At 59.3% G+C, this 13,838-nt stretch overlaps 1 protein-coding gene across 4 annotated transcripts in view; it reads left to right on the top strand.

The window, feature by feature from the left end:
• Nucleotides 1-11,992, top strand: part of ELOVL6 (ELOVL fatty acid elongase 6) — a 98,143-nt gene extending 86,151 nt beyond the window's left edge. For all 4 annotated transcript variants that reach the window (XM_014593155.2, XM_014593154.2, XM_027765822.1 and 1 more), the window contains 2 exons: nt 7,322-7,473; nt 10,671-11,992. In XM_014593155.2, coding sequence (XP_014448641.1) covers nt 7,322-7,473; nt 10,671-11,095 — 577 coding nt within the window. In that variant the 3' untranslated portion in view covers nt 11,096-11,992. The remainder of the gene's footprint in view (nt 1-7,321; nt 7,474-10,670) is intronic.
• The last annotated feature ends 1,846 nt before the right edge of the window (nt 11,993-13,838 follow it).

Here is a 13,838-nt window from a genome sequence, read left to right as displayed (position 1 = left end):
GATTTTAGGCACACACACATGTGTGCCCAGTGTGTTTTTCGAGCCACTGGGGCCAGGACTTGAGCTTGCAGTTGGCCATGTGGGATCTAGTTCCCTTAACCACTAGGCCACAGGGCCAACCCCTCATAGTCCTTGATCCAAAAGGTTTGGAAGACATTCATGCTTACCAGTGGAGTGATCCGATCAGACTCCAAGCAGGCTGAGCCAGTCCTAGAAAGGATCATGCGTCGTAGAGGACGAAGTGAAGTCGTGTGCTCTCAGTGTCCGGGGAAGAGCCGGGGAGTGGGCGACTGGGACAGCTGCAGCTCCTGCCCGACTTAACTGCCGTCTCACTGGGCAAAAACAGTCCACACTTGATGGCTTATATTGTTGAAAAGTGTGGTTTTGGCAAAAACTAAACACAAGGCCAAACTGGAGTGCCACTGCGGATATCTGCCGGGTGGGGCAGTGTGAGCGTGGGCCGTGCATTGCCCGACAGGCACTGTGGCCCCGTCCTCCTGCCCGGAGTGCGCGGCAGTGGTTGGGGGTTACTGAGTTGTCCCAACCTGCTCAGGACCAGTGGATACCCTTTTACCCTGGAAACTGGCAGGGCTGAGAGCAGCGGCTGTCGGGTATGCTGTAGGGAGTCAGCGGCCCTCCTCCGTGTACACAGGCGGACGGCTGACCACCCCTCACGCCTCTTCCTGCCTGTGGGTCAGAGCGGGTGATAGATTCCCACCACCCAAGCCTTGAGGTAACAGGTGGCAGGGCAGAGGTGGGGTGCTGGGCACTTCCGGTAAGAGGGCCTGGAGAAACCTGGTCTGATGCCACCACACCTTCCCATCCCGAGGGCCAGTGGGGTAGCGTAGAGACGGTTTCGCTACTCACGATGTCCTTACGGGGACAGGCGGAACCACCAATGGCACACACCTGGGCAGAACCGTGGCATCCCTGACTGTCGGGGCTGAGCTGACTCTGGGGTTGGGGTCAGTGGCAGCCAGGTCCCACACGGCAACCTCGCAGTCTGAGTAGGGGACCCGGTGGCTTGAGAAACAAGCCGGGCATGTGCGTGTGCGCCCCAAACCCAGAAGGCAGGGGAGATGGAGGAGGATTGCCGTGTGACTGCACCCCGGGCTGCCCCCTTCCCTGCCCTCTCTCTGTCTCTGTCTCTGAGTGAGTATACCTGGACCTGGGCTGCCCCCTTCCCTGCCCTCTCTCTGTCTCTCTGTCTCTGAGTGTGTGTACCCAGACCCGGGGCTGCCCCATTTCTTGCCTTCTCTCTGTCTCTCTGTCTCCGGTCAGTGCATGCACCCTCTGGCAAAAGAAATCACAGCAGTGGCCGAGATCCTCAGCCCCTGCCCCAGATGGCAGCAGAACTGGAGGGCTCGGCACGAGCTGATTCCCCGGGAGCACAGGCCTGCCCCGTCCTTGGGGGACACGTGGCACGCCAGTGGAGCTGGACCGCGGCCGGTTCCTATGTACGCTGGCTTCTCTAGACACAAAGCTGTGACCGAGGCTGGCGTGAATTAGGACACAGCCAGGGTGGCCGTGCGCCGTGGCATGCTGGGTGAGCGCGGCTGCCCCTCCGGACACTCCTTCCCCATGAGGATGCAGGGTGCCACAGGCCCCGTGACGAGGCGATGGCCTGGCATTGCCACGTGGCCACAGGTTGCCATGGGCCTGGGTGTCCATCTGAGGAGGAGAGTCCACTCCCGGGACCCTGATCACCGAGCCGCGGTCATCTCCCAGCCGGTCTTGACCTCGGGTCGCTGCACACCCATGGGAGTGCTGCAGGCCATCAGACCTCGCGTCAGACCCCGCTAAGGACCGGCCATGGCTCGCCGACCAGGGCTCATCCTCGCAAGCTGAGAGTGCGGGCTGGCTTTCTAAACTCACCCTGAAAACTTTATTTTTTAAAGAATTATTTAATTCATTCATTACTTTTCCAAATGAGTTGGCCAGAGAAAGACAGGGAGAGAGTGAAGGAGCATGTAAAAGCAAGCCTCTAGGTCTGGGGCTCGAACCACAGTCAGCAGGTGGGCATTTCATTGCTAACCACCATGCCACCTGCTGGCCCCTGGGCATGCTGTAACACCTGAGGAGCCGTGGTGTTGACGGTGGCGTGGCCCGCCACCCTGAGGTCTGTACCACGGGTGAACACCCGTGTCCCTGCCTGTTTGCGGTCTCCTGCCGAAAGCTGCAGAGGCCCGCCTCCCCGGGGTGCCACACACCTGACACCATGGGGCGCTGGGTAAGCCGGTCTGTCCTCACCCAGCCTGGTGTGACTGTCATCTGAGGCTGATCGGGGCTGTGTCAGTCTCGGCTTCCCACAGACTGGGCCAGGGAACCCCGCGGCTGGCAGGGCCGGGGCTCCTATTCAGTTATTTTAAATTATCGACCAAATATTGCTTGTTTAAGTAGACGTTTCCCTGCCTACTGCGGCATGTCACAGCTGACTGGGGCCTGGCAGCACTTTGCAGGGACACGCCAGGGTGTCTGGAGCAGCAGCCCCACGGTCAGGGCTGCACCTGCGGCCCTGCCCCGACTGCCCCGGGGGCTGAGGTGGACAGAAAGCCCCCTCACCTGCGGCCCTGCCCCGGCTGCCCTGGGAGCTGAGGCCCTGCCCTGGATGAGCTGAGGCCCTGCCCTGGGTGTCCCCACCCGCTGAGCCCGTGAAACTAGGCTTTGACAGGAAAAATGTGTGTGCTGTCATTTTTTCATTGTCAGAGGGTGTATGCACTCACCAGAGGGAGCCAGGGGAGTGCCCATGGGCGTGGTCACACTGTCACCTCTTCTCCATTTCTCCATCCTGCTAGGATTTCGAACACACATGCACCTGCACCTGTGGTCTTTCTCAAGCCGCTGGGGCCGAGATTCAAACTGCAGTGGGCCATGTGGGGTCTGCCCCCCAGCCACTGGGCTACAAGGCCAGCCTGTGTGTGTTTCTTTAAAACAGAAAGCCCGGGATGCGGGCGTGTCCTCGGGACCTGCCCTCGTTCATGCGGTCTCTGACTCCCAGCCTGCAGGGAGTCCTGGATTAATTACGGAATCTTCTTTCTCACCTGACCAGAAGAATCGTGCTTCTCTACCCACAGCCCTGGGACAGCGCCTCCCTCGAGGTGCATTAGGAAGTGCCCAGCGGTGGTGGGTGTCCCGTCGGGAGCTCTCCAGCTGGCACTTAGACGTGACGCCCTGCCGCGTGACTAACTTCTGTGGAGATGGGAGCCAGGACAAAGACAGGCAGGGCACTGAGCCAGACTGGCCAAGAGCTGCTTGCCACGACCCAGGCTGGGGACGGCCTGTGAGGGCCTCAGGGACCTCTGGGAAGTGCTTTGAGAAGGGTGGCCCTGCCAGCCTTTCCGGAGACCCAGGGCCAGACCGTGAGCCCAGACATGGGTGTGGGTGGGGTTTATGAAGGAGGACCAGGGGGGCCCAGGCCAGGGCAAGGCACCTGCCCAGCCTGGAAGGCAAGAGACAGCACCAGAGCCCACCCTGTGGAGGCGCGGGACCGAACCTGCAGAGCCGGGGGAACATGGGAGCGAGGGTCCCCAGCAGCGGGCGTGGGGCAGGTTGCTCTCTGCACATGACTTCCGCAATTAGCTAGAGCAAGAACCTTCCGCTTGCCTACCCACAGCTATGGAGGTGTTGGTCCCAGCACTGCGGGCTGAGCCAGGAACGCGGCCGTGGCACAGTGGCAATCAAGCGCTTTGCTTGTGCACTCACGGGGAGGCTCTGTGCTGACCCAGTCTGCCTCACCAAATGTGCAGGGCTAACGTGCACGTAGACCGTCGGCCTGGTTCCGGATGGAAAGCTGAGTAACCGCCCGTCATCAGCAGGCTGCGCAGAGGCGGGGACTGCAGCTCTGTCTGCCCCGTGGCTCCGATCGCTGTGTCCAGGTGGATGAGCAGGGTCTGTGTGAGCGCGTGAGGGCGGGAACAGCCCTTGGCGCGTGTTCCCTGCCTCCGTGTGGCCCTTTGCCTTGCGTGTGCTGGTAGAAGCCCCCAGCGCCACCCTGTGCGTGGCTGAGGTGAGCCAGGGCTGAGCTGGTGGCTTCCCACAGTGCTGGCTCCCCCGTGGCTCCCGGCAGTGGCACTGTCCCATCGCAACAATGCGCCTTTGCCCACAGACGCATGGCTCTGTGGCTAGCACTGAAGGTCTCCCTGAACAGGGCCACTGTCCCCTGAGGCAGCCTTATCGCTGAGCGCACAGGGACAGGCATGGGACGGCCGACGTGTGCACACCTGTCAGCAACGTTGTGGTCACCCTGACAGCAAAGCCTCCCGGCGATGCGCTCTCGAAGGACCTGTCACCCCCGGCCCTCCCACTGGGAATATGGCTTTGGGGAAGGGGAATGGAGTCTCTGCAATTAGCAGAAGTCACGTGCAGAGAGCAACCTGCCCCACGCCCGCTGCTGGGGACCCTCGAGTTTTACCCCTAACTCGACACCACGTCCTCCGAAGCCTTCCGGGACCACCAGTGACCAGAGTTAGTGTATTCTGTCACCCTGGCATCTAAAACCATGCACATAAATATTTAATGACTGGAAGAATATGTAAAATTGTGCACATGCTTTAGACACGGAGAGTAAAGGAGGGTGAGGTTGGGACCCCGGAGGATGAGGTGACTCCTACAGGCCGTCTGGGTCTGCCCTGGCCGCGTGCACAGTGCAGCTGGCGGCAGGTGTGGCTAAGGAGCAGCCGTGGGCCATGTCGCCCCCGGGTTTGGTGCAGTGGAGTCAATGGAGAGGGACATTTCATCGTGTGCTTTATGGCCTGGGAGGTCACAGATCAGGGGCCCAGGGACACGGACCTGTGCGTTTGGAAAGCGCGTCTTGCTCCAGGCTCGCCCCCTGCCGCTGTCTCCCATGGGCACCTGCAGAGCGCGCTGAGTCAGGGAACCGTGTTCAGCCCCGCCTGCGCGTCGGCCAGTTACACCAGAGAGGGCTCGCGCACAGAATGCTGGTCGGTGCCTGAAATACCAGTGGTCCATGTCGCAGGAACGACTCACTTCCTCGAAGACAAGCCGTCCTGGGAGGAGGCCATGGGAGCCTGGGCTGGCTCGGTCCCCAGGCGCATCTTAAGGCGCTGCCTTCCTGTGCTCCGCGTCAGCTGGCCCCCAGGACAGCCCGCATGGCCGCCGCGCTGCCAGGCAGTACCCGAAGAGGCCATCGCCCTAGGGAGGAAAGCGGGCCGATACTTCCAGGTCACACCTACGCTGGCGCCGCCGCCTTCCGAGGGGAGTTAGAGGTTGGAGGGACCTGAACAAACCCAGGACTCATCGTGCGCAGAGGCAGGTCCTTAGCTTCTGGGCAGCCCCCAGCAGTGCCTGCGGGTGTGCTCAGGGCCGCCCCTCGCTCACCTTAGTGCCTTTCCAACAGGTCCAGGGTATAGGCCTAATTGGTGAGGGTGGGTCATAGTGAAGTCGAGTCGTCATCTGGCAAGATCACAGCAAGACAGGAAATCACACCAGGTGTGTGCGTGCCCCAAGTCCCAGAGGAGATGGAGGAGAAGGGATGTGACACGGCCATCCCTGCAGGGACCGGAGGGGTGTTTTCAAGTCCCCTCTGTCTCTCTCTGCCAAGTATACACACCCTATGGCAAAAGACCTAAAAGGTAAAATAAAATAATAAAAGATTCTGATAAGACCAAGGAAACTTCTTCATCACCCAGGCTTCCCAGGGAAGCCCAGCTCCATCTGCAGACTGGGAGTGCACCCGTGACGGCTGGGGGATGCCAGGAGGGGTGATGTCCCCAAGATAAAGTGAGAGGTGTCCGCCTTGGACCGAACACGGAGAAGTGCTCCCCAGATGGAGAGGCGTCCGCAAAGGTCTCGGGCGGAAACCCGACAGCGTCTTAAAGTGCGGAGTGGGTGGCAGGAGGCGGGCAGAGGCCGCTCAGAGCCGCAAGTCCTGGGAGAGGGGAGGGTGTCATCCCACGAGCTGCAGAACTGTGGAAGGTCCCCTCAGGATCAACAGCTCTCGGTGACAGTAACCCCAGAGGGTCTCTCCGTGCAGGGGAAGGCCGCTGCCGGGAGCTGTGCTTGGAGAAGCTGCTTACAAAGCCCCAGCTTCACAGCCGGCGGCCAGAGTCCGTGCCGTCACCCGGTTTCATGCCAAGTCGCCAGGAGTGTGGGCATGGGCCTCGCAGCGGTTCCTCGAGAAGCGACTTATTCCAGAGCAGCTCTGGGGCATATTAAGTAAAAAATCCTGTCCCTGGAGAGACGAGCAGGCGCCGTCCCAGGTGGGTGGGGCTGCCAGCCTCTGTCTGCCTCCCAGCTGAGGGTTAGATGCCGGCCGGCGGGGCAAGCCAGGACAGGCCGGCGCAGTCCCGCCCATCCGGGCCCTGCGCTTGCTCCAGGACAGAGGCCTCTCTGCAGCTGCTTCGCCAGCCTCACGCACTTCCAGGGCACTCGGGTTTCCCCAGCAGTTCTTAGGTTTTTGAGAAATTCACGTGTCAGGGTTTTCTTTTCTTTTTTAAAAGAATCGATCATTTATTTATTTATTTAAGAGAGACATTTTTGCTATAGGGCACCTGTGCTCACCAAAGAGACAGACAGAAAGTGAGAAATCACCCCCGGAGGGGATGGCCACGTTCCTGTCCCTTCTCCACTCTCCTCTCACAACTTGGGGCCCACGGGCCCAGCGTTTTATGCTGCCAGGTCCGGGACTCGAACTGCAGTTGACTATGTGGGAGTCCTGTGACATAACCACTACACCCTCTGCTGGTCCCCAGGTTTTTCTTTTGACTGTTTTCAACAATCTCCCACTTTTCTCTGAGTCTCTGCTGAGTGTCCGTGTCTACATGGAGGCGAGCACATGATGGCGTGAATGAGCAGGGCTGCTCAGTGTGGGACAGGGTCTGGGGAGCTCAGAGGAGCGCACACTCTCCCTGCCTGGGTGGGCTTCCTGGAAGAGTTGGCAGGGGAGCTCAGCCTTCAAGGAGGCTCCTTCTGGTTGCCATGAGGAGACAGGTCTGAGCATGGACAGTACCTGCAAGCCTATGCAGGCGGCCTGGGAGAGCCAGGGGCCTGGGTTAACAAGGCCCGTCGGAGGTAGACAGGCGTTCAGAGAGGACAGCCACTGGGGCCTGAGGATGGGACATGGGACAGTGGAGGTGGTTCCTGCAGCTCGCAGCCGCCCATGCCGTCCCCTTGCTGTGGAGTGTCACGAAGAGCCAGTGCTGGCACTGCATTGGTGCCTGTCCCCGGGACGGTGAGGGTGCCGCCGGGTAAATGCAGGTTTCCGATCCTCTGGCACCTGTCTCCCTGTCAGCCCGCCCTATACGTGCGGTGTGCACGCGAGCGACGTGACCTCCAAGTGTGTCTTTTCTCTTTCCATGTGAAGTATATTCGGTGCTCTCCGAACTGGTGCTTACATGGTGTACATCCTGATGACCAAAGGCCTGAAGCAGTCGGTGTGCGACCAGAGCTTCTACAACGGCCCTGTCAGCAAGTTCTGGGCCTACGCCTTCGTGCTCAGCAAAGCGCCGGAGCTCGGTGAGTGCCCCCGCGCCCTGCCCCCCTCTGTGCTCACCCACTAGGTGGTCACTGGAAACCCCCAAAGGGAGAGAAAGAGCTAATGCCTTCGAGGCCCTGACTACTTGTCTCCCCACCCTCCTGCCCTCCTTCCAAATGACTGCCCCTTCTGTGCATGAGCAACCTGCTCTGCACAAGAACGCCGGCGTCTCAGCATGGCCCAGAGCATGCGGACCGCCCCCTAAGACCATCCAGCCTCGCTCCTCCATCCAAGCTCGTGGGAGGCAGCGTCTGCAAGCCTTGTGTCAAGGCGAGCTTGCACAGCTCAGGTTCGGATCCCCGTAGGGAAGGAAGCGTGTCATGTGGGCCCCTCGTATTCTTCTCCAGAGGTGCAAGGCTTGGTGCCTTGGTGCACTGGCTTTGGGGAAGGGGAATGGAGGTCACCTTTTCAGAATTAATAGGCAGTACTGGCTGCGTTCGTGATTTCCAAGGTCCGTCTTCACCTCTTTAACGGTCTTGAATGGAAGTTTGGCGAAGGAGGCAGAAAAGTGAGGAAATGAGGACTAGGCACAGCTCTGCCCTCGCTGCCAGAGCAGGACGTGGCCCCACGGTGACAGCGAGTTCAGGCCATTCCCGAGCCGTGCAGCCCACCCTCCGCCAGCTGGGATCTGGAGGCCATCCTCTGGGGCTTTTCAGGGTTTACCTGCAATGAAGCAGCATATGTAATTAGCTAAAAGTATTTGAACTAAACTATGTTAATTCTGTAGTTCAAATCGTCTGTATTTAGTTCAGAAGTCATTGGTGTCCCTTCCCCTCCCTCCTGGGGAAAGGGGCTCCAGCTGTCACTCATCACAAGCCGCCCACAGGCGCCTGGGGTTGGCCCAGCGTCTAGTCACGGACCCCAGGTCTCTGCAGTGGGGTTGCCCAGCCCCGTCCTGCCTGCGTCTCCCCCCACCGAACTCGGCCCTGTACTGAGGCCCGGCCCTGCACTAACTGTAAGGCAAAGGGGCTTTCTGTTTCCTCAGAAACGATTACGGGGTTACAGGCCACTTGGACAGTGGAGGCGAGCCCCCAGCCTGCTCTGACCCAACCCTAGCGACTGTGTGAACGCCAAACCTGCTGAGCTCTGGCTTTGTTAGAACTTGGCCGCATCTGCTGGAGTCCAGGTTCTCGCCCGGTTGAGCCTGGCATTGTTTCCGAAGCCCAGAGTCAGCAGCCTGGGCTGGTACCACAGGGCACCAGCCGGCTGCTCGAACCAGAACCACGCAGGCAGGCCCCTTGTGCGGCTTCCTGGGTGCGGACCCACTTCGCTGCTGCACTGGGCTCTGCCCTCGCCAGGGCACCGGCAGGGTTCAGTCCCGCAGGACCGGGCAGTGGGGGAGGCGCCTGCACAGGGCAGCAGTGCACATGGTCCGTGCCCGGAGAGCTGGAGCCCAGCACCCCAGCACTGCCGAGCCTGGAACGCAGAGTCAGAGGCCATGGGGCTGCGCTTGACTGTACCCTTCCGCCAGGCAGGGTTAGGGTGGCTTACGGGTCTGCCCGGCTCCTGGCCAGCCTGTAATGCCACGGTGGGCACTACTCTGGCCCCTGACGGCTTGCGCACTCACGGTGCGGTTTCCCCGGGAGCCTAATCCCACCTTGCCAGAGCGCATGACCAGTGGCCCAGCCGCAGCCTGGGGGCCCTTCTGGGACCCCACCTTGCCTCTCCCTGAGAGGTCGACCACTCTCTGGGGCGGTGGTCTTGGGGACAGACCTCCATAGACTTTGGAGCCGCTGCGAGGCGAGACCGGCCCCGTCACTCAGCCGTCACCTGCATCCAACACTTGTGCTCTGCCTCAGGGCAGCGCCTGCCCGGCTCAGACTCGGCTTTCGGGTTTTGGTTTTTGTTTTTATGTAGAGGTTTCTGTCTTAGGGCATTTGTGCTCATGGGAAGGAGGGAGAGAGAGAGACAGAGACAGCAAGAGAGAAAGTGAGGCTCCACCCCTGGGGGAATGGCCATGCCCAGTCCTGTCTCCTTATTCTCCTCTTGGGGTAGGATCGTGGGCACCGCACACAACTGCACCCAGCGTGAGTTTCAAGCCACTGACCGGGGCTCGAACCATGATCATTCAGTCCTCTGGGAGTGCAGTGACGGAGGCTACGCCATCTGCTAGCCCCTCAAAATAGTTTGGTTTTCAAGTTTCTTGACCCAGCCTCCCTGAGGCCCCGCTCCCGAGTTCAGACAGAACCCGCCTCAGCCCACTCCGGTGCCATCTGTCCTTGGCGTTCCTTAGACAGGGACATTTCAATGGGAAGGCGCTAACAGGCTTGAATCAAATCTGGAGAATTAGAATGGAATGCTTGCTATGTTGTGGCAGGTAGCGTTCCCTGCATTGTGTGTGGATGGGGTGCGGGATTGACTTTTTATTGGCAAAGAGAGGAAGCACCCTCTGTGACGCGTGGTCACGCCACAGTCGTCCCCTGGGGCTCCACCCGGTCAGGACTAGGGCACACAGCACGTGCCTGGGTCCAGCCGGCTGCAAAGGGGTTGCCGACCCGTCCCACTGCACCAGGGCGCTTCCTCCCTGGCTTTCTGTCTCTCTCTGGCAAGTGCACACACCTCTGACAGTTTTTAAAAAAAGAAAAAGAAATACTTTTTGAGCAATCCTAGAAAGCTTTTCCCAGTTAATTCCATCAAGCGAAAACTCCAGCTTTTCCTCGCTTGGTTCGTTGTATGTGACCGTGCTTGGCTAGTGTTTGTACGAGTGATGGCTTCCGTCCCTTCACCCTGACCGGGAGTCACAGAGACACGTCATAAGGGCTGCTTCCGTCACATGCAGCAGGCCTGGGGTTGGCTGCCGAGGACCCCGTGTTCTCAACTCTGAGTGACCGTGGGCCGGTCTCTGTCCCCGCTGAGCGGCATCCCCTAAACCCTACCCGTGGGCTGGGAATTCGGTAGCACAGTTGCTGACATTCCAGATCAGAGCTGATAGAGCTGTGCGTAAAACACCTTGGAAGGAACATTCGAGAGTAACGTCTGCTGCTGTGTGAGGGCGGGTCAGTGACCCTCAGACCATTCCAAGGTACCATCGCCCAGTGTCCCTGCCTCGTAGGTGAGGATCAGGGGTGCCCCGGGTGGGTTTTGGTCGGTGCCTGTCCCTCCCCATTGCCAGCCCCGAAGTCACCCTCAGCCACCACAAAGAGGGGCAGGGCCCTGCCACGCGCTCTCTGTCTTGCAGGGGACACGATATTCATCGTCCTGCGGAAGCAGAAGCTGATCTTCCTGCACTGGTACCACCACATCACCGTGCTGCTCTACTCCTGGTACTCCTACAAGGACATGGTGGCCGGCGGCGGCTGGTTCATGACCATGAACTACGGCGTGCACGCCGTCATGTACTCCTACTACGCCTTGCGGGCGGCGGGCTTCCGCGTGTCCCGCAAGTTCGCCATGTTCATCACCTTGTCCCAGATCACCCAGATGCTGATGGGCTGCGTCATCAACTACCTGGTCTTCTACTGGATGCAGCAGGACCAGTGCCACTCCCACTTCCAGAACATCTTCTGGTCCTCACTCATGTACCTCAGCTACCTTGTGCTCTTCTGCCACTTCTTCTTCGAGGCCTACATCGGCAAGATGAGGAAGACCACGAAGGGCGAGTAGTGCCGGCGAGGAGGAAGCCATAGCTCAGGGCCATCAGGGACAGACGAGGACATGGCACAAGGAACGACACGGTGCAGCTACCACGAGCGAACACGCGCAGACACGCCGGGCGGTGCAGGGGGACAGGGCGACGTAACCCAGTAAGTTTATGACCCTCTTGGGGCGAGGACTCACTGAGCACACCTCCACGTCGCACTGCTGCTGCGAGACCCCACCCCTCTTCATCTGTCAACTCGAGGACAAAGAGCAAGAGCAGGCCGAGGCAGGGCGAGACCGGAGGGCAGGAGCGCTCCCCTCGCGGCACGGAGCGCGTGTGTACTACCTGTGTGGGTCTCAAGGGGCGAGGGCCGTGCCCTTTGAGACCGTGCACGCAGACAGGGGCCTCTCCGACCCTTTCTGACCCTGAGCTGGCGCCATCAGGGAGGGTGGACGTGGACGCGACGCGGCTGTGGGCCTGAAACAGCAATGCCTGTGCAGAAATGAAAGCCCGTCTGAGGAAGGCCGGCTGTCCGAGCCCCGTAGCTTCTCCTCACTGCACGGCCTCAGGCCAGGGAGTCTGCCGAACCTAAAGGGGCGGATACCCACGGGGCGTGACGCCACCCAGGGTTCCTCCTGGGAGGGCGGAAACCCCAGTGGCCCGCCTGGCAGGGCGGCCTCCCCGGGCATGGCGGGTGATTGAGCTGCACTTCTTACTCCCGGGTGGGAGGCCCTGTCCTTCGTTCATGTCCAGGCTTTTGACCAGAGAGTTGGAACAGAATCAAGCAGATGAAACTCCAGCGAGCGACTCCACAGTGGCGTCTGCTCCTGTGAGGCTTGGCCCAGAGTGGTGGCTCTTGTGCTGGGAAGGAAACGTGGGGGGCAGGGGTCGGCTCAGCAGCCAGACACTACGGAGCCCACATCGGGTGGACGTGGACGCGACGCGGCTGTGGGCCTGAAACAGCAATGCCTGTGCAGAAATGAAAGCCCGTCTGAGGAAGGCCGGCTGTCCGAGCCCCGTAGCTTCTCCTCACTGCACGGCCTCAGGCCAGGGAGTCTGCCGAACCTAAAGGGGCGGATACCCACGGGGCGTGACGCCACCCAGGGTTCCTCCTGGGAGGGCGGAAACCCCAGTGGCCCGCCTGGCAGGGCGGCCTCCCCGGGCATGGCGGGTGATTGAGCTGCACTTCTTACTCCCGGGTGGGAGGCCCTGTCCTTCGTTCATGTCCAGGCTTTTGACCAGAGAGTTGGAACAGAATCAAGCAGATGAAACTCCAGCGAGCGACTCCACAGTGGCGTCTGCTCCTGTGAGGCTTGGCCCAGAGTGGTGGCTCTTGTGCTGGGAAGGAAACGTGGGGGGCAGGGGCGGGCCCACCAGCCAGACACTACGGAGCCCACATCCTAGGTAACTCTGCCGATGAAACCCTGCGGTCCGGCCCATATTTTCTATATTTTTATGAATTTTAAAGAGAAGCCTGCAGGGCTGCCTCTGCTCCTGGGCGAACACTGTGCTCCTCCACCGTCTGCCCTGCGCCAAGCGGGCAGAGGTGTTCCAAGTGCTGTCTGCTGGCCGCGCTGAGGTACTTCCCGACACTCCCTCCTGCAGCTAGGCGAGAGCAGTTGGCAAAGGGCCCTGCAGACTTACCCCACACTGTACATGACAAACACTCAAAAGACATCCTTCCTGCTTCGAGTCAGCTTCAGAAATTTTTTAAAAGGGACTTTTGCTCTGGAACTCAAAAAGTTGATTTATTAAGAGCCATATTCTTTAAAAAAAAAAAAAAAAAAGCTAGATGATATTATCTGTGATGTTTCAGTCCTTTACAAGCCAAATAAATGTGTGGACGTTCCTAGTATTTCAAAGAAGCAGCTGTAGAGTCGTTCGATGTGACGTAGCGGTATTCCACTTGGGTAAGTAGCTTAATGGTTAGGCGACCTAGATGAGGGATTAGGGCTTCCGCACTGCGTAGGTAGTACACACGCCGCACATACGTGCACACACGTGCTAGCGCCACACTGACGGCAAAGCCCAGAAGAACAGAAACACATTTCTGGCTAGCAGAAAAAGAAACTTGTTTATCTTTCTTGCTTTATTTGAGAGTGTACAGTAAAAGGGATTTTTCAGATTATTTTTATATTATTTTAGCTTTAATTGTGCTGTTGCTCATGAGACAGAGCACTGCTTTTCTGTCAGATGGCAAGGGCTTTTAACAGCGCCTCATTTGTGTGTGGAATTTAAACAGAATAAAGTTTCGCTCCATTCCCTGTGAATGGTCCTGTGGGCAAAACCCGTGCACACCGACCCATGACCCGGAGCACTGGGTGGGGCGGCCGGGGTCTGTGCGGCTGGGGTGCTCCTGTCCTGACGCCGGTTCACAGAGGGGACACGGTGGGGGGCGGTGGAGTCACAGAGCTGACCTGAGCTGGGGACGGCTGACCGGTTCACGGGGCACGGATGTCACCGAGACTGCACCAGGGAGAAGGGGCAGAAATTAAGTGGGGAAAAGGCCACATGGCAGCTGCCTGGAGTTTAGTGGAAGAGTACTCCTCAGGCTCACTCAGTTTACTCGTTTAATTCCGTGGTTTATTGTAGGCCCTCCAATGCAGGTTGGAACGAGGAGGTCATAGCCCTTAGAAAGGCGGTTGCTTCCAAAGCACTTCCCCCTTGGCGTTAGGTCATGCTTGTGTTCGCTTCCAAGGTGATTTAGGATCTTTTTTCAGATTCACTGTCTAATAAATAGTTTTTAAATTAACTAAGATATATCTA

Source organism: Tupaia chinensis, unplaced genomic scaffold (assembly GCF_000334495.1).
Source record: "Tupaia chinensis unplaced genomic scaffold, TupChi_1.0 Scaffold139767_1, whole genome shotgun sequence".
NCBI classification, from domain to species: Eukaryota; Metazoa; Chordata; class Mammalia; order Scandentia; family Tupaiidae; genus Tupaia; species Tupaia belangeri.
The sequence above is the reverse complement of the archived record's forward strand: the minus strand, read 5'-3'. Positions and strand labels throughout refer to the sequence as shown.